Source organism: Salvelinus alpinus, chromosome 21 (assembly GCF_045679555.1).
Source record: "Salvelinus alpinus chromosome 21, SLU_Salpinus.1, whole genome shotgun sequence".
Taxonomy (NCBI): domain Eukaryota; kingdom Metazoa; phylum Chordata; class Actinopteri; order Salmoniformes; family Salmonidae; genus Salvelinus; species Salvelinus alpinus.
In genome coordinates, this window is record NC_092106.1 from 10742696 (window position 1) to 10769690 (window position 26995).

Sequence of the window (26995 nt, forward strand, 5' to 3'; positions counted from 1 at the left end):
CTTTTTGTTAAGCAACACCAGTGTAGATTTCGCCTTGAATTTTAGGTTATTGTCCTGCTGAAAGGGAATTCATATCACAGTGTCTGTTGGAAAGCAGACTGAACCACAATTTCCTCTAGGACTTTGCCTGTGCTTAGTGTAGCTCCATTCTGTTTATTTTTTATCCTGAAAAACTCCCCAGTCCTTAATGATTACAAGCATACCCATAACATGATGCAGCCACCACTACGCTTGAAAATATGGAGAGTGGTACTCATTGATGTGCAGGGTTGGGTAGGTTACTTTCGAAATGTAATCCGTTACAGTTACTAGTTACCTGTCCAAAGTTGTAATCATTAACGTAACTTTTAGATTACCCAAACTCAGTAACGTAATCTGATTACATTCAGTTCCTTTTAGATTACTTTCCATTTAAGAGGCACTAGAAGAAGACAAAAATGTATGTTACCAATTGAATGACATCTTTTGCAGGATAAATCAATGTTAAAGTTTACATTTACATTTTACTTTATGGGTTGGTTATGTAGGCTTCTTCCAACCCATCGCTTTCTACTACATATAATAATACGATTAAATTATATCTTTACATTAAAAACCAAAGTCTATCAGAATTCCAGTCATTCCAATAAATGTTATACCCCTTGATCTTCAAGAATAGGACTTGGAAATATGGAAGTATAGATTAGCCATTGTTGTACCTGAGCGTAACACCCCAGACTTATTAGCCAGCCCTACTCTGTTGTTTATGATTTTGTTGTCATGGAGGACTGATTGGGCTCATTGATTCCAGTTGAAAAATAAATGCTGCGCTCATAGAATGGCATGCTTTAAAAACTACTGAAAAGTGCTACAGTATTTACATGTGGAAAAAGAATGCCATATGCTGCCTTTGCTATAGGCCTATTGTTTACCTTTTTGTCGGTGACATTTTGATATCTTGATAATATGCAGCTAAATGCAGAGATTCTTCAAAGTAGCCACCCTTTGCCACGATGACAACTTTGCACACTCTTGCCATTCTCTCAACCAGCTTCAACTGGAATGCTTTTCCAATAGTCTTGAAAGTGTTCCCACATATGCTGAGCACTTGTTGGCTGCTTTTCCTTCACTCTGCGGTCCAACAACATCCTAAAACCATCTCAATTGGGTTGAGGTCGGGTGATTGTGGAGGCCAGGTCATCTGATGCAGCACTCAAATCAAAGTTTATCACGTGCGCCGAATACATTACAGTAAAATGCTTACTTACAGGCTCTAACCAATAGTGCAAAAAAGGTATTAGGTGAACAATAGGTAGGTAAAGAAATTAAACAACAGTAAAAAGACACTGAAAAACAGTAGCAAGGCTATATACAGTAGCGAGGCTATAAAAGTAGCGAGGCTACATACAGACACCGGTTAATCAGGCTGATTGAGGTAGTATATAGATATGGTTAAAGTGACTATGCATATGTGATGAACAGAGAGTAGCAGTAGCGTAAAGAGCAGTTGGTGGGTGGCCGGACAAAATGCATCACTCTCCTTGGTCAAGTAGCCCTTACACAGCCTGGAGGTGTGTTGGGTCATTGTCCTGTTGAAAAACAAATGATAGTCCTACTAAGCGTATCGCTGCAAAATGCTGTGGTAGCCATGCTAGTTAAGTGTGCCTTGAATTCTAAATAAATTACCGACAGTGTCACCAGCAAAGCACCACCACAACATCACACCTCCTCCTTCATGCTTCACAATGGGAACCACACATGCAGAGATCATCCGTTCACCTACTCTGCGTCTCACAAAGACACGGCGGTTGGAACCAAAAATCTCAAATTTGGACTCATCAGACCAAAGGACATATTTCCACCGGTCTAATGTCCATTGCTTGTGTTTCTTGGCCCAAGCCAGTGTCTTCTTATAGGTTCAGAAATTTTGTGAAATAGCACAGTTACAAATAGAAAACTGGATGGACATCAGAAATAAAGGAAGGACTAAAAACAAACAAAATATAATTATTGTAAAATAGATTGTATCTGTAAAATGTGTATAAGATGTATAAACTGAAGGTAGAAGCCTAAGTGTTTATTAGTTTACTCCAAAAAATGTGTTTAATTTGTATTTATTTCACCTTTTATTTAACCAAGTAGGCAAGTTGAGAACAAGTTCTCATTTACAATTGCGACCTGGCCAAGATAAAGCAAAGCAGTTTGACACATACAACAACACAGAGTTACACATGGAGTAAAACAAACATACAGTCAATAATACAGTAGAAAAATAAGTCTATATACAATGTGAGGAAATGAGGTGAGATAAGGGAGGTAAAGGCAAAAAAAAGGCCATGGTGCCGAAGTAAATACAATATAGCAAGTAAAACACTGGAATGGTAGATTTGCAGTGGAAGAATGTGCAAAGTAGAGAAATAATGGGGTGCAAAGGAGCTAAATAAATAAATAAATACAATAGGGGGAGAGGTAGTTGTTTGGGCTAAATTATAGATGGGCTATGTACAGGTGCAGTAATCTGTGAGCTGCTCTGACAGCTGGTGCTGAAATCTAGTGAGGGAGATAAGTGTTTCCAGTTTCAGAGATTTTTGTAGCTCATTCCAGTCATTGGCAGCAGAGAACTGGAAGGAGAGGAAGGAAGAATTGGTTTTGGGGGTGACCAGAGAGATATACCTGCTGGAGCGCGTGCTACAGGTGGGTGCTGCTATGGTGACCAGCGAGCTAAGGGGGGACTTTACCTAGCAGGGTCTTGTAGATGACCTGGAACCAGTGGGTTTGGTGAGGAGTATGAAGTGAGGGCCAGCCAACGAGAGTGTACAGGTCGCAGTGGTGGGTAGTATATGGGGCTTTGGTGACAAAACGGATGGCACTGTGATAGACTGCATCCAATTTATTGAGTAGGGTATTGGAGGCTATTTTGTAAATGACATCGCTGAAGTCGAGGATCGGTAGGATGGTCAGTTTTACAAGGGTATGTTTGGCAGCATGAGTGAAGGATGCTTTGTTGCGAAATAGGAAGCTAATTCTAGATTTAACTTTGGATTGGAGATGTTTGATGTGAGTCGGAAGCAGTTTACAGTTTACAGTCTAACCAGACACCTAGGTATTTGTAGTTGTCCACATATTCTAAGTCAGAACCGTCCAGAGTAGTGATGTTGGACGGGCGGGCAGGTGCAGGCAGTGATCGGTTGAAGAGCATGCATTTAATTTTACTTGTATTTAAGAGCAATTGGAGGCCACGGAAGGAGAGTTGTATGGCATTGAAGCTCGTCTGGAGGGTTGTTAACACAGTGTCCAAAGAAGGGCCAAAAGTATACAGAATGGTGTCGTCTGCGTAGAGGTGGATCATTGGGGGAAGGGTGGTAGGGTTTGCGGGGAATAATTAAGATATATTCTTTAAAAAGTATGTATATCTATATGGGTATGTGTATGTATATGTGCATATGTATGCATACGTGTATGTATATGGATATATATATTTACCAAAAAAGATATGGGGGATTGGAAATGATGCAGACAATTACATTGATGGAAGAAACAATCTTTCTGCAATATTAAGCTGATCCACCCCTTAAAAAAAGTAATACAACATTTAAAAGTGTCTTCTTATTGGTGTCCTTTAGTAGTGGTTTCTTTGCAGCAATTCGACCATGAAGGCCTGATTCACACAGTCTCCATTGAACAGTTGATATTTAGATGTGTCTGTTACTTGAACTCTGTGAAGCACTTATTAGTTGGGCTGCAATTTCTGAGGCTGGTAACTCTAATGAACATATCCTCTGCAGCAGAGGTAACTCTGGGTCTTCCATTCCTGTGGCGGTCCTCATGAGAGCAAGTTTCATCATAGCGATTGATGGTTTTTGTGACTGCACTGAAAGAAACTTTAAAAGTTCTTGAAATGTTCCAAATTGACTGACTTTCATGTCTTAAAGTAATGATGGACCTTTCTCTTTGGTTATTTGAGCTGTTCTTGCCATAATATGGACTTGGTCTTTTACCAAATAGGGCTATCTTCTGTATACCACCCCTGCCTTGTCACAACACAACTGATTGGCTCAAACGCATTAAGGACAGAAATTCCACAAATTAACTTTTAAGAAGGCACAGCTGTTAATTTAAATGCATTCCAGGTGACTACCTCACGAAGCTGGTTGAGAGAATGCCAAGAGTGTGCAAAGCTGTCATCAAGGCAAAGGGTGGCTACTTTGAAGAATCTCAAATATAAAATATATGTTGATTTGTTTAACGCTTTTTTGGTTACTACATGATTCCATATGTGTTATTTTAATAGTTTTGATGTATTCACTATTATTCTACAATGTAGAAAATAGTCAAAATAAAGAAGAACCCTGGAATGAGTGTCCAAACTTTTGACTGGTACTGTATATATACCATTTATAAGTCCAAAAATGGATGTAGCAACTAGAGATTGGCCCTTTAAGTCTATCAAAAGTGTACGAGTTTGAGCATGTCCATTTTTTATCAGCATGAATTAGATTGAGCAATAAAAGCCCCACTTGTATTCCATAGGCTGGGATCCGCACTGTGCAGCTGTTGCAAGAGCACATTTTTCACTGGCTGTCCACTGGTTTAAAAAATAATGATTGATAGGTAGCTTAAACTTCTTGAATTCAACCCTTATTGGGTTCAAATACACATTTAGATTTGGGGAACAGCCATCCACAACAACCACAATCCGTAAATAGCTAAATGAGAGCGAGCAGATGTAGATATCAATAATAAGTGATATCCGTAACAGATTACAGTTACCGTTTTTTGCCCGAACACTGCTCTCATCCTTACGTCCAAGTGTTTATTCAAGTTGGGTAATCTTGGGATGCCGACAGCAGTTGCACCATTGGAAGACATAGCTTGGACTGTAGCCTACAAAAGCCAATTCCTGCTCTTTTCCCACGATCCATCAATCACATCTGGTGTGTCATCATAGTGGTCTCTGACTTGTGGTTAGACTCGCTCAGGTGGAACAAACTTAAACTTGCGCCTTTTTTCAATGCTGATTTGAATGTCATTGAGAAAACAGACGTGTCAAAGATTTTTTTTTGCAAACATCCTTTCTGAATTTAAAAGTAATCCTCTAAGTAATCACCTAGTTTTTCAAAAGTATCTGTAATCTGATTACACTATTTTTGCTGGTAATATAACGGATTACAGTTACTGTTTTTTGTAATCCCTTACATGTAACGGATGACATGTAATCTGTTACTCCCCAACCCTGGAATGTATTGGATTTTCCCCAAACATAACACTTTGTATTCAGGCCAAAAATGTAATTGCTTTGCCACATTTTTTGCAGTATTACTTTAGTGCCTTGTTGCAAACAGGATGCATGTTTTGTAATATTTTTATTCTGTACAGGCTTCCTTCTTTTCACTCTGTCAATTAGGTTAGTATTGTTGAGTAACTACAATGTTGTTGATCCATCCTCAGTTTTCTCCTATCGCAGCCATTAAACTGTAACTGTACACCCATTCACCATTGGCCTCATTGGGAAATCACTGAGCGGTTTCCTTCCTCTCCGGCAACTGAGTTAGGAAGGACGCCTGTATCTTTATAGTGACTGGGTACATTGATACACCATCCAAAGTGTTATTAATAACTTCACCATGCTCAAAGGGATATTCAATGTCTGCTTCTTTTTTTTTTACCCATCTACCAATAGGTTCCCTTCTTTGAGACAAAGACCAGAAACCTCTCTGGTCTTTGTGGTTGAATCTGTGTTTGAAATTAACTGCTTGACTGAGGGACCTTACATCTAATTGAATATGTGGGGTACCGAGATAAGGTAGTCATTAAAAAAGCATGTTAAACACTATTATTCCACACAGTGAGTCCTTGCAACATATTATTTGACTTGTTTAAGGACATTTTTACTTATTTAGACTTGCCATAATAATGGGGTTGAATACTTATTGACTCAAGACATTAATTCCAGCATTTCATTTTTTATTCATTTGTAAACATTTAGACTTTGACATTATGCATCTATACACGTTGACATTATGGGTTAATGTGTTTAGGCCAGTGACAAAAAAATCTATATTTAATCAATTTTGAATTCATGTGGAAAAAGTCAAGGGGTGTGAATACTTTCTGGAAGTACTGTATCTATTTATCCTGCAATTGGTCACTATTACTCCTGTTTGCATGCATATATTACCATTAGTGTATTACCGTAAGTATTTATATATTCCTGCTTCCAGTCACTTTTCAGCACTTTTTACATGTACAGTTGAAGTCGGAAGTTTACATACACTTAGGTATGTACCTAACCACTCCACAAATTTCTTGTTAACACTATAGTTTTGACAAGTCGGTTAGGACATCTACTTTGTGCATGACATAAGTAATTTTTCCAACAATTGTATACATACAGATCATTTCACTTATAATTCAGTTTCACAATTCCAGTGGGTCAGAAGTTTACACACACTAAGTTGACTGTGCCTTTAAACAGCTTGGAAAATTCCAGAAAATGATGTCATAACTTTAGAAGCTTCTGATAGGCTAATTGACATCATTTCAGTCAATTGGAGGTGTACCCGTGGATGTATTTCAAGGCCTATCTTCAAACTCAGTGCCTCTTTGCTTGACATCATGGGAAAATCAAAAGAAATCTGCCAAGACTTCAGAAAAAGAATTGTAGACCTCCACAAGTTTGGTTCATCCTTGGGAGCAATTTCCAAATGCCTGAAGGTACCACATTTGTCTGTACAAACAAAAGTATGCAAGTATAAACACCATGGGACCACACAACCGTCATACCGCTCAGGACGGAAACGCATTCTGTCTCCTAGAGATGAATGTACTTTGGTGCAAAAAGTGCAAATCAATCCCAGAACAACAGCAAAGGACCTTGTGAAGATGCTCGAGGAAACCGGTACAAAAGTATCTATATCCACAGTAAAACGAGTCCTATATCGACATAACCTGAAAGGCCGCTCAGCAAGGAAAAAGCCACTGCTCAAAAACTGCCATAAAAAAAGCCAGACAACGGTTTGCAACTGCACATTGGGACAAAGATCGTACTTTTTGGAGAAATGTCCTCTGGTCTGATGAAACACAAATAGAACTGTTTGGCCATAATGACCATCGTTATGTTTGGAGGAAAAAGGGGGAGGCTTGCAAGCCGAAGAACACCATCCCAACCGTGAAGAACGGGGGTGGCAGCATCATGTTGTGAGGGGTGCTTTGCTGCAGGAGGGACTAGTGCACTTCACAAAATAGATGGCATCATGAGGGAGGGAAATTATGTGGATATATTGAAGCAACATCTCAAGACATCAGTCAGGAAGTTAAAGCTTGGTTGCAAATGGGTCTTCCAAATGGATAATGACCCCAAGCATAGTTCCAAAGTTGTGGCAAAATGGCTTAAGGACAACAAAGTCAAGGTATTGGAGTGGCCATCACAAAGCTCTGACCTCAATCCTACACAAAATGTATGGGCAGAACTGAAAAAGCGTGTGTGAGCAAGGAGGCCTACAAACCTGACTCAGTTACACCAGCTCTGTCAGGAGGAATGGGCCAAAATTCACTCAACTTATTGTGGGAAACTTATGGAAGGCTACCCGAAATGTTTGACCCAAGTTAAACAATTTAAAGGCAATGCTACCACATACTAATTGAGTGTATGTAAACTTCTGACCCACTGGGAATGTGATGAAAGAAATAAAAGCTGAAATAAATAATTCTCTCTACTATTATTCTGACATTTTACATTCTTAAAATAAAGTGGTGATCCTAACTGATCTAAGACAGGGAATTTTTACTGGGATTAAATGTCAGGAATTGTGAAAAACTGAGTTTAAATGTATTTGGCTAAGGTTTATGTAAACTTCCGACTTCAACTGTATATCCTACAACCTGTCACTTTTTTATGTATAAACCCACCTCAACCACTCCAGTACCCCTGCAAATCGAATAAGGTACTAGCACTGACCTGTATATACTTGCATTCTCATGTTTCTAACTCACATCGCTGTTCTTGTATGGTTTTTAATTAAATTAAATTTTTTCATGTTCTATTATCTATATTATTTTTATTATCTCTGCATTGTTGGGAAAGACCTCTCAAGGTAAGAATTTCACTGTACTGTTTTATGCCTGTTGTATCCTGTGTACGTAGTGAATAAACTTTCAAACTTGAATCTAGTAGGAACAGATAGACAAACAGATGGATACCCAGTCATACAGGTCCTCCAGTGGTAATGATCCATGTTGCCCCAACTCCCTCCTTTCAACTCCTGAAACCGAAGAAGAATCAGCTTTAAATATCACTTAAAAGCCCTCCACTTTGTGGATACAATGGATGAAAACAGATACATTCCCCTGTGATAAATCTGAATGAATTTGCAAAACGATACTGAATGCTTCATTTAGCTTATTCATGATCAAATCTGAAGCTGGTTTTGTTTATGTTACAGGTCTTTCAGGTGTCAACCTGGACTCAGGGGTAGACATAACATAGTAAATGAAAATCCGGGATACTCAAATTATTATGATATGTTGCGTATGGTATGTATTCATTTGGAGATGTCCGTCATCCATTTCGTATGATATGTTACAAATTACAATTCATATGATATCAATTGCAATTGCAATTGTTGTGGCTAATGTTAGCTAGGTTGGCTAAGTGGCTAATGCTAACATTAGCTAGGCTTTGGGTTAGGGGTTAAGGTTAGGAGTTAGGGGAAGGGTTGGCTAACATGCGAAGTAGATGGAAAGTAGTTAAAAAGTAGTGAGTAGTTGCAAAGTTGCTAATTAGCTAAAGCCTAAAGTTGTCCGTGATGAGATGTGAACAAGCAACCCTGACCGATCACCCTCTTATGTAACCATACCAAAAGTAACATATCAAAATAATTTGGCCGAGAATTTGAGTGTGGTCTATGAGACCAGGCTACAGGTGTAGGGTGAACCGGTGAAGTTGCCTCTAGATGCTGATCTGGGGTCAGTTTTGAATTTCCCCTAGTGATGGTTAAGGCTAGTATCAGGGAAGGGGAAGCTGATCCTAGATTTGTATCTATGGGAAACTTCACCCCAGAGTGTGTCTGTCAGAGGTTGATTCATTTCCATAGGCATACCTGCTATGCAGCTGTGGACCAGCTCCCTGTCCACTCTCACTGCCCTGGCTAAGGGTTCAAACCTGGCCAGCCTGTAGCCCAGATCAGTGCTCACCATCTGATGTGAAAGGTCAAAGGTAATTGGAAGTCAAAAGAGATATATATATATATCCTCATGATCTTTCAAGTAGGCCTACTAAAAACACATTGGTCATGTTTGAGCTCAATTACATTGCAGTCGGCTACTGCAAACTGACTGATCTCCAAATCCCCTTGCATGATAAATAACTACTCATTATTATTTTTCGATCAGTCAGTCTGCTCAGTTGGTGATCTGCGATGAAGCAAAATGTATGCTCTCGGAATAGGGCCATTGTCTTCCATTATGCAAATAGAGACAAGCTTGCATTCAAACCTAGTGAAATTCTCACCATCTTCATTTGGTCCCAATCATCTGTATGGATAGTACCCTCCCTTTCAGGGTACAGCAGTAGAAGCACCGCCTTCACGACTTGACTGACATGGAAGTGGTGAGATGCATCCTGGGAGCTCTGGAGCGCCGCTACAATTGATTGGTCCAATCCGGACACACAGCGAACGCGCAGGTGCTCCAGCATGAAACATAGGAACAAGATGGACGCCCGCCGCTCCCCTCCCTGGCCCTTCGCCTCTGTAGAAGAGAAATATTGTCTTAGATTAGCACTGACTTAATATGCCAATGTCTTGGCAAGTCTTGGTAATTCAACTTTTGTGGATTTTGTGTATGGCTATTGGTTACATGAAAAACTGCAGGACTGTATGTAATATGCACTGTATGTATGGCTTATAACCAATAATAATCAGTATGGTCCTATTATACTCTGGTTTGGCCTCTTAGCTTTCCCCGTTCCCTAACACCATGCCTCTCACCCAGCAGTGTGTGTTGCCTGCTCGGCTCAGTGATTTCTCTGTGCAGCTGAACACAGGCAGCCTGCAGTGCCTTCCCTGCAGCAGACAGGTCCCGGCGCTCGTTGGGCTGCAGCCCCCTCTGGTGGCCCGATGAGAGGGTTTCTAACTCCATGTCCACCACCCCCAGGGCCCACCCAGCTGAGTCCCTCACAGGGAGCACCAGTCTGTACGCCCCAAACACGACATAGTGCCCAACCTGGGAGGTGTCACAGCACTGGAACAGGTAGTCTCTGGAATAGAGGGTGGATCTACATTAGCCTGGTCCCAGATCTGTTTAGGCTGTCTTGCCAACTCCTATGGTCATTGTCTTGTTTGGTATATGCAGCAGAAACAGATCTAGTATCAGGCTAGAACCTCATGTGGACTCTGGATGATAAATATCACAGTAGTTCCATAGACAGTCATAGGCTGGTAGATCAATGTGTCATTAGAGTGGTTTGGCATTGTATTGCAGTACTAGCAAAGCCATACATTACAGACTAAAACAGGTCCAATTATTTACCTGGAGAAGTGATCTGAGCGCCGTAAGGAAGGAGGAGGGGAGAGCCAATGGGAGCGACTAGAACCGCCCTCCATCACCATCATCTTCCTCAGAGAGTAGTCACTGCCCTGCAAATGGTGCTTATTAGCCTACTTAAAGTTGGTTTGATATCTTATTTGGAAACTTCTGTGTACCTGAATTGGAATGGTTAGAGTGTGTGGTTAAGCTAATGCTGGGTTGAGATATCTGTTTAAATGGTTTATTTAGTGTATGAGAGCTGTGTATAGAAAGTGGCCTATAGTGGATTGATGTCACTGTCTTCTCTTCAGTTACCTGTCCATCTGAAGGCTCCATCAGATAGGTGGTGATACTGTGAATGGCAGAGACTCTGCTGTGTAGCCAGAGTGAGGCGCTCTCCACAATGTGCAGTATGCTGCAGCGAGTCACCACGTGCTGGAGAGCTCTGCTGAATTCACTGCTCACGCCCTGGGCAAAAATAGGATATTATTACTGAGTCAAAGCTAATGAATGGTGTTTTTAGGATATTTACTTTTTTGAATACTCCTTGAGCGTTATAGAAATATCGCCCTGGGTTTTACACTGCACAATACAGCCATTCTAGCCAGGTCCCAGATCTGTTTGGGCTATCTTGCTAACTCCTATGGTCATTGTCAGCCAAATGTTGGTAAGACAGCACAAACAGATCTGGGAGCAGCCATTCCTCTCACCTGGTAGAAGTCTATCTCATGGCGTGAGAACAGGTGTGTGTCGTTTGAATCTCGGAGTGTGTCGAGACCCAGCACCCCAATAGCTCGTCCCTGCTCTCGGGGGTCCAATATGGGAATGGCGATAAACGAGCCATAACACTGTGAAGAGGCTCGAGACTCGTCGAAAAGGTACACCCCTCCGTGAGCGCCCACTCTGGGCACGTGCACTGGACTACAGCTCTCTATGGCCGAGAAACTACAGCGGGGAGCAACAGTAAAAGAGACAGTCAGAGATCTTATAATGAGAGAGAGAGAAGATAGCTACAATAACGGGTAACAAGGCTCTGAAATTTCCTGTGCTCCCAAAAACCATAAGAAACTGTAGCACTTCAGATCCGCCCATAGTTGAAACTGAAATGGCGTTAGCGAGGGAGTGAGTGAGAGCATAGAGGGACTACAGGGTTAGAGGGGATGGTTTAAAACTTCTTCAGGCTGCAAGCCCGACATCGGGATCAATATGACAACAGCCTGTCCAAGTGCAGAGCGCGAAATTCAAAATCTATTTTTGTAAAATATTTAACTTTCACACATTAACAAGTCCAATACAGCATTTGAAAGATAAACATCTTGTCAATCCAGCCAACATGTCCGATTTTTTAAATGTTTTACAGAGAAAACACCACATATATTTATGTTAGGTCACCACCAAATAAAAAAAGACAGAAAGACATTTTTCACAGCACAAGTAGGCTGCATTTAGCATGCACAAGCCAACCTAACTAACCTAGAACCAACCTAAATAACCTAGAAAAAACTACCTCAGATGACAGTCCTATAACATGTTACACAATAAATCTATGTTTTGTTCAAAAAAAATGCATATTTTAGCTATAAATCAGTTTTACATTACTGCTACCATCATAGTTACAGTAAGAAATCGCACGGGAGTAGCCAGAGAAAATACAGACACCAACGTCAACTACCTTATTACACTTCAGAAAACATTTCAGAGAAATATATGGTGGATAGCTAATGAAAGAGAAAGATCTTGTGAATACAGACAATATTTCAGATTCTTTAAATGTTTTACAGCGAAAACACCACATATATTCATGTTAGCTCACCACCAAATACAAAAAGAGAGACATATTTTTCACAGCACCGGTAGCATGCAGCTAGCATGCAGCTAGCATGCAAAGCCAACCTAACTAACCTAGAACTAACCTAAATAACCTAGAAAAAACTCCCTCAGATGACAGTCCTATAACATGTTACACAATAAATCTATGTTTTGTTCAAAAAAAATGCATATTTTAGCTATAAATCAGTTTTACATTACTGCTACCATCATAGCTACAGTAAGAAATCGCACGGCAGTAGCCAGAGAAAACAGACACCAACGTCTACTTCTAATTTCACATCAGAAAAGATTTCAGAAAAATATATGGTGGATAGCTAATGAAAGAGAAAGATCTTGTGAATACAGACAATATTTCCGATTTCTGAAGTGTTTTACAGCGAAAACACAATATATCGTTATATTAGCTTACTACAATAGCTAGCACACAGCAGCATTGATTCTAGTCAAACGCTAGCGATAGCACAGTTCGACAGATATATGAAAAAGCATCCCAAATTGGGTCCTTATCTTTGTTGATTTTCCATCAGAATGTTCTCCAAAGGGTCCTTTGTTCAGAACCGTGTTCATTTGGACCTAGAACGAACGATGTCCCTGTTGAATTAGCATGACACACTGGCCATGCCATGCTAACCTCTCCGTCTTGACAAAATTCTTGCGTCGCATCACGTCTAAAGTCCAGAATAAATTTCAATAATATAATTAAAGTATATTGAAAAAACATACTTTAGGATGATTTTGTGACATGTATCAAAGAAAATCGAAGCTGGAGGTCATATTCACCTATAACGAGTGTTTTCCAGGAGCGCGGTCCAGTTCCTACTTCGCGCCCAGAAAAAATTATAAAGTGCGCACTTATCACTCAAAGAGGTTCCTTTCAGTCCCTGACAGAGATAATCAAGTCCTTTTTTCTCTCACTTCCGCATGACAACCAGGGGAAGATGTGTGACGTGTTTGTACAGTCCCAAGTGCCAAGGCCTTTTATAGAGAGTATCTTGAAGAGAGACATAGCTTCTTGGAAAATTCACTTTTTCCAGAAAATGGGCTGTAAAAAGAGTTATGTTTCACTTAGAGAAATAATTAAACCTGTTTTAGAAACTAGAAGGTGTTTTATATCCAAAGGTAATAAATAATATGCATATTGTACGAGCAAGAATTGAGTACGAGGCCGTTTGAAATGGGCACCTTTTTTCTGGCTACTCAATAATTTCCCTTGCAGCCATAACAGGTTTAAAGGCCAAAGCGACTAAATCAACAAATAACATAGACGCAAGCTGCAGCTGACATGTTGCTATGGGTAAGATGGTTATACTAAAAACTAAATTGATCGACTGATTGTGTGATTGATTGGTTGATTGATTGACGTGTCGCTAACAAGGGCAGAGCTATTTCCTGACACTGACCTGACAGGGGCCTGGTGTGGCTGGAGCATCTTGTTGAGAACCAGACGGGCATCTTCAGTAGTACAGGCCACGTAACGCAGCCTAGAGCCCTCTTCCTCCAGCAGGGCTACAGAGACACTCATCAGCTTCCCCTCCGCATTCACCTCCGCATCCTGCCACACACAGACACACGTGGCTTCAAATCACATTGATTTCATAAAGCCTATTTTTAGGTCAGCACTTGTCACAAAATGCTTTACAGTAACTAAGTGCTATACTGTGATCAGCTGGACAAACTACACAAACTGTCTTCAACAAATCCACATTCACCATAAGAGTCTAAGAAGAAATTAAGCAATATAGAACCAAAAAGGGTTCAACGGAACGCTTATGACCAAAAGGATCAAAAATGATCTCTATAGAACCACAAATCACCTAAGCAACTTATTTGAAAAGTTATACATATTATTCAATAGCACCTATTTCAGACTGTTGACCATTGTTTTATGCTTCTGTATGCTACTGACCAGCCATCTGGTTAAAGTGAAACTACGGTAATGTTGTCACGTCTGAAATGTAAGGTGTTGTTACACTATTCTACAAGTGTCAGACTCACTCTGAGCACGGCGCTAAACACAGACCCATAAACAGGCTCCATCTGGGCTGCACCTCTTTGGGCTGCTCTCCCAATCTCCTGCAGCCAGGCCTGCCTGGTAGCCCCTCTGCCCCTGTCCTTGCCCCCTCGCAGGGTTGCCCGCTCCTGCAGGTAGACCAGGAGCTCCTGGAAGGCCCAGACCCCTGAGCCCTCCTCTGGAGGCAGCTCCACCAGGAAAGCCCTCAGTAAGGCCTGGAATTGTCCCAGAGAGAGGACAGAGCAGCTGGAGAGAGGTGGCTCACCATGCTGCCAGGCTTGAACAGGGCGGGGGGGGGGGGGGGGGGGGCATAAGAGAGATTGTGTGGTTATGGTTGTATGAAATGGACAGATAATGTCTTCACAGCACACACAGGTGGTGGACTTATTCATCACCCATAGCACAGCAGCTACTTTAAGAGAGAGTAGTTGTGGGGACAGCAGATTACATTACAACCAGATTACCGGTAGTTCTCATTGTAATGTGGTTGTAATGACGTCATTTCAGCCAGTTTTGCTTGCGGGGGGTCTACTATGTTGGTTAGCCCCCACAGCCAAGTCCCTGTGACCTCTGACCTCTCTGTAAGGCCCCTTCCTCTGCTCCATCCTTGTACAGACTCAGCTCTCTCTCCACCTCCTCTCTGTCCACGGCTCCTCTGCCCTCGCTGTCCCAGGAGAAGAAAAGAGACGTCACCTCCTTTGACCTCCTGTCTTCTTCTTTCTGCCGGTTACACTAAAGACAACATAGTAGCCTTCATTATTATAATTCTACACGGCCCATAAGGCCTAAGTACACAGTTGGGCACAGTTTACGGGATAGAAATAGAAGGCCGGGAAAAGACCTTCAGACCACGGCTTTTGTACAGCACAGTACAGTACACTAGTCATTCCATTTCTATGGGCCACAGACAGCTCCTTCACCGTTTCCTCTCGTCTCTCTTAAATCTCTTATCACCTGCTGCAGCCGGCGCAGTCTCTCACTCTCTTTCTCTCTGTAGCCAGCTTTGATGTGTTCAGCCAGGCTGTCCACCATAGCACCACTGGATGCTCTGCCCAGGAAACTGAGCACAAGCTGCAGGAACTGCCCTCGGCTCACCGTCTGACTGTCATAGGCACACATGGTCCAGCGTGACCCAGGATCCTCTGCTTCTGTGGAGAGTAGATGGTGATCGAACAAATGACGGCTAGGACATTATTTCAGAGCTTTTTGTTTCTCAAACTGTATCAAAAGTCTTCATTGTAGTCTTATGCTCTGTGTCTTGCCAAATGTACACCTCGAACAAAGAGAAGCCCGAACACTGCTCTTGCTCGTATCACGTTATTTATTCAAGCTTACGGGTAAGCCTCTTGCTCTGACTAAAGTGATACGAGCAAGAGCAATGTGCAGGTTTCTCTTTCCTCTAAGTTATCACATTATGTGTTAGTTCCTTTTAAAATGCAAATGTAAACAACCAAGGAATTCAACACACTCACCTTCAGGTAGGGGACCAGACTCCATGACAACACATAGCTCCTCTATGTTCAGCGCTGGGGTGTCTGACCCTGACTCCTTCATGACCTCTTCTATGTTCCCTCGGTCCTCTGGAGGTTCTGGGCTGTTTATGGCAGTTTGGTGCCCCAGCTCAAGGCTCTCTGTGGGGGTAACCCTGTTCCCCTCTCCCTTCCTCTCTTCTCCCCCCTTTATCTCATGGCAAGGATGCGGCATGTCCCCCTGTCCAGCGTCACATTGCGTACAGGTCTTCTCTGTGTCCATGGCTACAGGGCTTCCAAGGAGACCACAAGTAATGTTGTTGTGTCCTTGTAATGGCCCTGTAGAGCAATTGTGGTTGTTGCTGTTATTGTTGTTGTTATTGTTGTTGTTGACTACTGATTCTCCAATGAGTCTTGTTTCCCTAGCTTAAATTTGAACATTCAAGCTGAAGTACGGTAACAATGACATGTCTATGTCCTCTCTGTCAGTAAGCATACGCCGTTCAACGTGAAGGCAGTACGTCAGTAATACCACAACTTGTCCACTAGACGGACTAGAGCTACATGGACATATTGGGACGACGTCATTACATTGTAGTATTTTTTTATATATATATATATATATTATTATTATTATTTTTTTATTATTGTAGTATATCAGGTGAGTTTTGTAGATATTCGGAACCATTAACTCGTGATTGTATATCTCCAGGCCTTATGTGACCATAATTGTGTGTGTGTGTATCTGTATGTGTATGAATGCATTCTAGCATGTGTACTTGCGTGCGTACGTGTGTGTGTGCGTGTTTACTCACAGTGGTTAGGATCATGCATGGACTCCTGTGTGCTCTCATTCTGATCATGGTAGAAACGCAGCAGCAGGACCAACACTCTCTGTCTGTCCAGACACCCAGTCTAAACCAACAAATAGATACTTTCATCTCAAAGCACTTGTATTATGTTAAATGACTTCCTCCATCAATCCTGATGGGATTCTCTGCCATAATTTCACCACAAGCTACAATCCGTTATGCAGTAGAAAGATTTGACGAGCTAATGGGGAATGGTGTTCTATTAAAAACAGTGAATCGATGGTATTTACCGCAGTGTGTTAATGGCGGTGGTTAAGCATGGTTCAGTCAGTTTTACATTTTTTATTTATTTATTTCATCTTTATTTAACCAGGTAGGCTAGTTGAGAACAAGTTCTCATTTACAACTGTGACCTGGCCAAGATAAAGCAAAGCAGTGCGACACAAACAACAACACAGAGTTACACATGGAATAAACAAGCGTACAGTCAATAACACAATAGAAAAAAAAGAAAGTATATATACAATGTGTGCAAATGGCGTGAGGAGGTAAGGCAATAAATAGGCCATAGTAGTAAAGTAATTACAATTTATCCAATTAACACTGGAGTGATAGATGAGCAGTCAGTCACCTTAGCACAGTCACAGTGGGAGAAGGCCTGAGAGAGCGTCTCTGTCCAGAGCCTCAAATTCTCAGCACAGCCGTGTTCCCGGCTACACAGGGAGAGATGTTCCAGAAACAGCTGGAACTGCTCCTCGGAGAGCCCTGAGACATACTGACACACATACTGGGACACACACTCACACACAGACACACAGACACACAGACACACAGACACACACACACACACACACACACACACACACACACACACACACACAGACAGACAGACAGACAGACAGACAGACAGACAGACAGACAGACAGACAGACAGACAGACAGACAGACAGACAGACAGACAGACAGACAGACAGACAGACAGACAGACAGACAGACAGACATATAAAAATAACAGAGGAGAAATACTGAGCACTGCTCCGCCTATACAAATCACAAACGAGGGGGAAGATAAAACATTTAAAAAAGCATTTCTCACATGGACAAATTGGTCTTGCTGTAGTGAGTCAGGTGTGCCGGAATCATTGGTGTTCAGGTCCCAGGCCAACTGATCATCTGAAAAAGAATCCCTCTTAAATACAGATGCAGGATCTTAATGTTATCACTCTTTTGTTGCTGAGAATATGCAGATGAGCTTCGTGATTTACATAAATTCCCTGAAAACCCTCATAAACACACAGTTAGATTAACAGTATTGCACTTTTCATGTAGTGTAATTTTAGCTAGCTAATAGCCTAACCACTGATCAAGCAACATTATGGACTAAATGTTAAAGTCCTGTTGCTGCAGGAATGTACACTGCTCAAAAAAATTAAGGGAACACTTAAACAACACAATGTAACTCCAAGTCAATCACACTTCTGTGAAATCAAAGCAACACTGATTGACAATAAATTTCACATGCTGTTGTGCAAATGGAATAGACAAAAGGTGGAAATTATAGGCAATTAGCAAGACACCCCCAATAAAGGAGTGGTTCTGCAGGTGGTGACCACAGACCACTTCTCAGTTCCTATGCTTCCTGGCTGATGTTTTGGTCACTTTTGAATGCTGGCGGTGCTTTCACTCTAGTGGTAGCATGAGACGGAGTCTACAACCCACACAAGTGGCTCAGGTAGTGCAGCTCATCCAGGATGGCACATCAATGCGAGCTGTGGCAAGAAGGTTTGCTGTGTCTGTCAGCGTATTGTCCAGAGCATGGAGGCACTACCAGGAGACAGGCCAGTACATCAGGAGACGTGGAGGAGGCCGTAGGAGGGCAACAACCCAGCAGCAGGACCGCTAGCTCCGCCTTTGTGCAATGAGTAGCAGGAGGAGCACTGCCAGAGCCCTGCAAAATGACCTCCAGCAGGCCACAAATGTGCATGTGTCTGCTCAAACGTCAGAAACAGACTCCATGAGGGTGGTATGAGGGCCCGACGTCCACAGGTGGGGGTTGTGCTTACAGCCCAACACCGTGCAGGACGTTTGGCATTTGCCAGAGAACACCAAGATTGGCAAATTCGCCACTGGCGCCCTGTGCTCTTCACAGATGAAAGAAGGTTCACACTGAGCACATGAGCACATGTGACAGACGTGACAGAGTCTGGAGACGCCGTGGAGAACGTTCTGCTGCCTGCAACATCCTCCAGCATGACCGGTTTGGCGGTGGGTCAGTCATGGTGTGGGGTGGCATTTCTTTGGGGGGCCGCACAGCCCTCCATGTGCTCGCCAGAGGTAGCCTGACTGCCATTAGGTACCGAGATGAGATCCTCAGACCCCTTGTGAGACCATATGCTGGTGCGGTTGGCCCTGGGTTCCTCCTAATGCAAGACAATGCTAGACCTCATGTGGCTGGAGTGTGTCAGCAGGTGCTGCAAGAGGAAGGCATTGATGCTATGGACTGGCCCGCCCGTTCCCCAGACGTGAATCCAATTGAGCACATCTGGGACATCATGTCTCGCTCCATCCACCAACGCCACGTTGCACCACAGACTGTTCAGGAGTTGGCGGATGCTTTAGTCCAGGTCTGGGAGGAGATCCCTCAGGAGACCATCCGCCACCTCATCAGGAGCATGCCCAGGCGTTGTAGGGAGGTCATACAGGCACGTGGAGGCCACACACACTACTGAGCCTCATTTTGACTTGTTTTAAGGACATTACATCAAAGTTGGATCAGCCTGTAGTGTGGTTTTCCACTTTAATTTTGAGTGTGACTCCAAATCCAGACCTCCATGGGTTGATACATTTGATTTCCATTGATCATTTTTGTGTGATTTTGTTGTCAGCACATTCAACTATGTAAAGAAAAAAGTATTTAATAAGAATGTTTCATTCATTCAGATCTAGGATGTGTTATTTTAGTGTTCCCTTTATTCTTTTGAGCAGTGTATATCGCTGCAACAGTAGTGGTCAAAGTAGCCCATTCTTGCAGTCAATGACCAAAAGCGCCCTCTTTGGCCTCATGAGTGGAATGTTATTCATATTTTTGATCATTTTATCATTAATAACATTTGTATTTTGTTGACGGAAATCCTGTGTCTTTTTCAAACACTTTTATATCTGACACGGTAAAGGTGTCTTCTTTTTTCTAAGCCCATAACCAAGTGTGTGAGGTGTGTACTTTTGTTTCAAAGTAGATTTGATTAAGACTGCCCTGATTTAGCCCACTGCAGTAAAAGGTTAAGATCCTACACCTGTACACTGGATCTAATGCCTGAACATCTTCAAACTGCATCATGACCAGAACATACCTGAACTTTTGGAATGAAGGAGTTCCTTGAAGCTGAGTAGAGCATTCTGTACCTGCAACATAGCCATGTGTTAGTGGGCTTACAGACGTCAAATACACTCGGTGCGATCTAGAACCTAAAAGGGTTCTTCGGCTGTCCCTATAGGAGCACCCTTTGAAGAACCCTTGTTGGTTCCAGGTAGAACCTTTTTGGGTTCCATGTAGAACCCTTTACACGGAGGGTTCTACATGGAACCCAAAATGGTTCTACTTGGAACCAACAAGGGTTCTCCTATGGGACTTTTCCTCAAAAATATACATTACATGGATTTACTTCTATTTTTCGTACTGTTTGATGTTAGTTGAGTGAATTGGATTAAAACACAGAGAAATATTGTTTGTCTCCTCTGTTCCCTTTTGTACAGTATATCTTTGAGTTCCGCCCTGCTCCCAGTCCCTGTCACTGATCCAAACACAGGACAGCTTTAAATAAAAGCTGGGTTCTCTGTAGTCTTATTGTCTGTCTTGACGTTAAACCCTCAAAGCTTTAATCCCCACCATTAATCCGAAATCCCATTTTCTCTTACTCTCTCCAATCCACTAATCCATACTGAGGTGTAATGTACAAGTCTGTACTGTACTGGTCTGATATACACAATGAATAGGGCCAGAAGGTCTTCCTGACTACGGGAAAACTCTGGACCCTATATGGTCAGGAAAAACTCCTGGACCTCATCATACAACACCCTACCTTGAGGCTCTTTGTATTCCTCATATGTCAACCCCTCCTCGCTTTATAAGAGTGGTCTGTTCCTACCAGGTACAGAGAGATGGTGTGGTCTGTCCTACCAGGTACAGAGAGAGGGTGTGGTCTGTCCCTACCAGGTACAGAGAGAGGGTGTGGTCTGTTCCTACCAGGTACAGCGAGAGGGTGTGGCCTGTCCTACCAGGTACAGAGAGAGGGGGTGGCCTGTCCTACCAGGTACAGCGAGAGGGTGCGGTGAGGCTCTTTGTATTCCTCATATGTCAACCCCTCCTCGCTTTATAAGTGTGGTCTGTTCCTACCAGGTACAGAGAGATGGTGTGGTCTGTCCTACCAGGTACAGAGAGAGGGTGTGGTCTGTCCCTACCAGGTACAGAGAGAGGGTGTGGTTTGTTCCTACCAGGTACAGCGAGAGGGTGCGGTCTGTTCCTACCAGGTACAGAGAGAGGGTGTGGTCTGCTTGGAGCCTCCAGTCAGTGAAGTGTAGTGCCAGACACTCCCTCCGTCTCTCCACGGTACGCCTCTGGATCTCCTCTCCCCTCTGCAGCTCCACCCTGCACTGCCCCACCTGCCTCTTCAGCTCAGACAAGCTGGGACAATATAGGACAAATGGGAATGGTTAACCATGGGTTAAATAAGGACGTTTGCAGAATGGTGTGCTTTTCCCTGGACATTGAACAGATAGATATCCATAAAATTCCTACAATATTGCTCGGTAACAATTTGTTTGGATTGTCCATCTGTAGATGCTCTACAGACAATCAGTAACATTTCAACTAACTATCTACTAACCCTAGCCCTGACCTTAACCATTATCCTAACCCTAAACCTAACCTTAACCCTTACCTTTATTCTAAACCTAACCCTAACTGTAACCTTAGCAAGCAGTTGCTTATCAACAGATAGTTTGTTGATAGTATGACCATCTGTAGAGCATCTACAGATGGACTATCCGGACTATCCAAATAAAGTGTGACCTACTGCTCTGCCGCTGATAGAACTGATGACATACTGTATATTTTGTTTTGGTTTCTTGTTGACGGAGGATACAGTAGGATACAGCCTTCATCAGTGGTGTAAAGTACTTAAGTAAAAATACTTTAAAATACTACTTAAGTCGTTTTTTGGGGGTATCTGTACTCTCTCTCTCTCGCTCCCTCTCTCTCTCTCTCTCTCTCTCTCTCAGGGGTGATGAATATATCCCACCGGCTGCCTGGTGCATGTAGCAGTTGCAGGGTGAGCTCCATCCCCAGGCGGTACTGGGCTGCCTCTTCTCGGTCAGAAAGGAGGGGGATGGAATTGAGAGGGGGATGAAGAGAGGGGGAGGAGGAGGAGGACCTTTTCAAGCAATGGCCCAGATAAAGCAGGGGACTGAATGGAGATGAACCCACTTCAACCTCACCCCTCCTCCTTTCCCCTTCTTCTCCCTCTCCCTCAGTCTCTCCCCTCCGCTCTGCCTCTCTAAGGAGCTGCCCGACACATGGAACCAGAGACGGTAAGACCTTCTCCAGCAGGTAAATCCTGCAAAGACAGAGCAGAGCACACATTCATGAATAATACATGGTAGAGCTAATTTTCTTGCTAAATGATCTACATTAGATTGGGGAATGGGGAGGTGAATGTTCTAACCTAGAATCCATGGATTGTTCTCCATCCTGACTGAGCCAGTACTGGGTAAGAGGGTCAGTCAAGGTCCACACCCCTTGGGTCAGTTGAACTTTGCGGACACACTCCCTGTGGGAGTCCAGTCTGCGCCCCAGCTCTGACCCTCGGCTGGTGATCTGTCTCTCCAGAGTGCTCTCCCACCCCTCTCTGTCCTCCTGAGACCCTTTCATTTTTATCCCTCCTTTCCCTCCCCAGATAGAGAGAGGATAGAGGGTCTGCTGTAAAATGTCAAAATGAGGAGAAAACTAGGGCAACTGATCTGATTGGTGGGTATCTTTGCCTTGTAGGCAATTTTGCACTCATATTCATTTTCTCTGAGACAAGGTATTTAAGATAGGTATTTACGTTTTTTTAGATTGTTACAGATATGTATGTGCAATACAATATTTATATTCAACAAAAAAACTGAAAATTATGTCAATAATTAAATTATGCAAAATAAACTACCCTAAGAAATATGATTAATATATGGAAAACACACAAATAACCCCCTGACCAAGACTAAAGTGTATTCATGTTTTCTGTTAGTTATCTTTTTCCTTTGCCTTCTGTATCAGACTCCTTGTTTACCTTTTCCCGTTCTACTTCTGTGCGAAACGGATTGACAACATTCCAATCCTCCCCTTTCTATCCCCTTGAGTACAATTCCCAAAGGATGGCAGCAATGCAGGCAGTCAATAAACAGCCCTGTGGAAATGAATCTCTGCACCTCAAATCTCGATCTACCCCTGTAACCAACAACACCCTCCCCAGTGTGTGTAGGGGTGGCGTCTGCTGGTTGCAAGGCACAGGTCTCTGTTTGATGGTCACTAAGGGAAGGAGAAAGATCACTTGTTGTAAATGAGAGGACGCAAAGGGAGGGAGGGAGGGGCCACTGAAACATGACCTCATCGCTCAGCTCAGCTTCACTGCAGAGCAGTGTGTGTTTCATATGATAGGTTCCCTCCCTTTTATTTTGACAGTTAATTGGGAGGCCTTTTCACAATAGAGTCTACAATGGAGTTTACTTGGAAAATACATTAGCGCCTTTATGTTCTTTTTTTTCTTTTCCCATTTCTTCCCCTCGGTTGCGTACAAGAGGAAGTGCAGGCTAGAGCATGGTATGTGGTACGTGACAGAAGTCACATTTCCTTTTCAAACCAACATTCTTTAAAATGACCTGAAACTCTCTCTGCATAAAAGCTCCCTGAAAAGCTCTCTTTAAAAATCCTTCTGAAAGAGCTACAGTGCCTTCAGAAAAGTATTCATCCACGTTTTGTTGTGTTACAGCCTGAATTCAATGGGATACATTTTTGTTTTCTCACCCATCTGCACACAATACCCCATAATGACAAAGTGAAAACAAGTATTCACACCCCCTTGCTATGACACAATTGAGCTCAGGTGCATCCAATTTCCTTTGATCATCCTTGAGACATCTCTACAACTTGATTGGAGTCCACCTGTGGCCAATTCATTTGTTTGGACATGATTTTGAATGAACCACACCTCTCTATATAAGGTCTCACAGCTGACAGTGCATGTCAGAGGTGGGAGTTTTGGAGGAAAAGATGATGGAAGCTGATGTGGATCTTGAACCTAATGGTGGTTGAGTCAAGGAGAATTGGAATATTGTCCAAAAGATTGGAAAACGGAGAAAAGTAGCATACAGTACTGAGAATGTCTTTTCTTTTCTTGTAGGATTACGGCTTATTCATGAGGAGCAGCTGATCGGATTACCAATCTTGAAGAATCCATTTTAGATATCCAAACTGGTGGAGAGAGTGCTGGGTAAAGTGAAAGCTGTGAGGATTAAGAGAGGCGGGTTTGTTTAGATCTTGTTGTACTTCTGAGGATCAGAAGGAAAGTGTTTTGCGTCTCACCCGAAAGTTTGACGTGTGTGTCTTCGGGAACAAGGCAGCCCTCAAGGGGGTAATATCTGGCGTCTCGTGGGAAGTCGATGTTACAGAGATTAAAAATGTTCCTGGAGTGATTGATGCACGTCGGATGAATCGTGTGGTGAATGAAGAAAAAGTCTGTTCTTTAGTTTTTTGATATGGAGTCTCTCCCTACTCAAGTGCGGTTGGGGTATATAAACTACAGAGTCAGAGCATTTATCCCAAGACCAATCACGTTAAAGCTTTTGGACATGTGTTTGCAGAAGGGAGAAGCTGAGATGTCCAAGTAGTAGAAATGTAATGTCATATATATATATATATATATATATATATACAGTTGAAGTTGGAAGTTTACATACACCTTAGCCAAATACATTTAAACTCAGTTTTTCACAATTCCTGACATTTAATCCTAGTAAAAATTCCCTGTCTTATGTCAGTTAGGATCACCACTTTATTTGAAGAATGTGAAATGTCAGAATAATAGTAGAGAGAATGATTTATTTCAGCTTTTATTTATTTCATCACATTCCCAGTGGGTCAGAAGTTTACATACACTCAATTAGTATGTGGTAGCATTGCCTTTAAATTGTTTAACTTGGGTCAAATGTTTCAGGTAGCCTTCCACAAGCTTCTCACAATAAGTTGGGGGAATTTTGGCACATCCCTCCTGACAGAGCTGGTGTAACTGAGTCAGGTTTGTAGGCCTCCTTGCTAGCACACGCTTTTTCAGTTCTGCCCACAAATTTTCTATAGGATTGAGGTCAGGGCTTTGTGATGTGGTGGCAGCTGCAGATAAGTATTTGACTTCAGAAGAGTTACAGGGTGTGTTGAGGGATGGTGTCCTGTCCTCCCAGGCTGTTGGCATGGTGCAGGAAGAGATTAGGTCAAAATAGCGGAATGGGGTAGTGGGTTTTTTATTAGTATAGTTTGCAGCTGCAGAGCAGTACCTGGCTGTACAAGATTTTACTGCAACCAAGAACCCAAGATCCCAATGACCACTCTGACACAACTACAAAGTTCCTTGGCTGAGATGGCCAGAAGGACAACCGTCTCTACAGCGCTTCACCAATCTGGGCTTTATGGGAGAGTGGCTAGACGGAAGACACTCCTGAGAAAAAGGCACATGACAGCACTCCTGGGGTTTGCAAAAAAGCACGTTAAAGACTCTGAGATCATAAGGCAAAATATTATGTAGTCTGATGAGACAAATTCAACTCTTTGGCATGAATGCAAATGGCTATGTCTGGAGAAAACCAGGCACAGCTCATCACTCGTCTAACACCATCCCTACCGTGAAGCATGGTGGTGGCAGTATCATGCTATGGGGATGCTTTTCAGCAGCAGGGACTGGGATATTGATAAGGATAGAGGGAACCATGAATGGAGTCAAATACAGGCAAATCCTTGATGAGAACCTGCTTCAGAGTGCAAATGACCTTAGACAGGAGCGAAGATTAAAAAAATAACTACTGGAATGGCTTCAGAACATGAATGTGAAAGTCCTTGAGTGGCCCAGTCAACGTCCAGACTTGAATCCCATTGAAAATCTTTGGAAAAACTTGAAGATTGCTGTTCAGCACTGCTCCCCATCTAATTTAAGAATTTGAGAAAATCTGATAGGAAGAAAATCCCCAAATCCAGATGTGCAAGGCTGATACAGACATACCCAAGACAATTCAAATCTGTAATCGCCGCCAAAGGTGCTTCTACAAAGTTTTGACTAAGGGGTTTAAATATTTATGTAAATTATATATTTCTGTATTTCATTTTCAATAAATTTGCAAAAATGTCTAAAAACATGTTTTCACTTTGTCATCATCTGTGTGTAGAAAAATATATATTTAATCAATTCTGAATTAAGGCTGTAACACAACAAAAATCAAGGGGTATGAATACTTTTGGAATCACTGTACATTTACACTACCTACTGGGCACAGACGTCAGTTCAACATCTAGTTTTGATTTACATTTGGTTGAGTTGTCAACTAACGTAAACCCCCCCGCCCCCCCTCCCAAATTACCATGTCATTGGATTTAGGTTAAAAGTGTGGTGAAAAAAATACTAAAATCCCTTGTTGATTACTTTTTTACAAATCCAATCAGTTTTCCACGTTGATTCAACGTCATCACATTGAGTGTATTGGTTGAAATTACGTTGAAACAACGTTGATTCAACCAGTTTGTTCTGTTCCAGACGGTATTGCTTTTTCATATCCATTAGTGTTCACTCAGCTGCATATTGTTTAAACCATAGACTTATGTAATTAGCTATATTTGGTGCGAGGAGCCTCATGTCAAAACGTAATTTTCAAACGTGTAGGAACGCATTATTTTCTTCCACCCTTGCCTGATTGAGTCCAGCATGGTTTTGCTGCGTTCACCATAAGTGGGAAACTTGGAATATACTAGGTCTACTTGTAAACTGTGAGAATGGGTTTGTTGTGTGCATTCACATGCTTTGACAAATGTCAAACAAGTTGTGCCAACCATAAACTATTAGTACAGATATCATGCTTCCAAACAAATTCTGGTGTTAAAAAGGCACAATAATATATCGTTTTTATAAATGATGTTTTGTTTCATTTAATTGCCGAAAATGCTGTTATCGAAGTAATTTCCTTAGTATGTGACTTCAGAGATCAGCACGTGGGAGAAATCGGAGTTCAGAGATGATTCCCATTTGTAATTACGAGTTGGAGGGCCGTTCAATTGGATTTCCCCAGTCGTATACTGG

General features: G+C 42.3%; 1 protein-coding gene across 4 annotated transcripts; it reads right to left on the reverse strand.

The window, feature by feature from the left end:
* Window positions 1-1216: 1216 nt before the first annotated feature.
* Window positions 1217-23181, reverse strand: LOC139547827 (EF-hand calcium-binding domain-containing protein 5-like). 4 transcript variants are annotated; one of them, XM_071356942.1, is made up of 20 exons: window positions 22952-23181; window positions 22346-22599; window positions 21923-22237; window positions 21150-21306; window positions 19976-20027; window positions 17722-17798; window positions 17257-17412; window positions 16629-16728; window positions 15817-16152; window positions 15299-15492; window positions 14920-15076; window positions 14329-14621; window positions 13734-13885; window positions 11214-11448; window positions 10819-10971; window positions 10507-10613; window positions 9966-10234; window positions 9488-9726; window positions 9078-9174; window positions 1665-8240 (listed from the first exon to the last, which is right to left on the reverse strand). In XM_071356942.1, the coding sequence occupies exons 2-20, from the start codon at window positions 22549-22551 to the stop codon at window positions 8146-8148; spliced, it is 3390 nt and encodes a 1129-aa protein (XP_071213043.1). In that variant the 5' UTR covers window positions 22552-22599; window positions 22952-23181; the 3' UTR covers window positions 1665-8145. The 4 variants fall into 4 exon arrangements, with proteins under 4 accessions (XP_071213042.1, XP_071213040.1, XP_071213043.1 ...); XM_071356939.1 differs by having other exon boundaries at window positions 1663-8240; window positions 17257-17798; XM_071356941.1 differs by lacking the exon at window positions 9078-9174 and having other exon boundaries at window positions 1217-8240; window positions 17257-17798.
* Between the last annotated feature and the right edge of the window lie 3814 nt (window positions 23182-26995).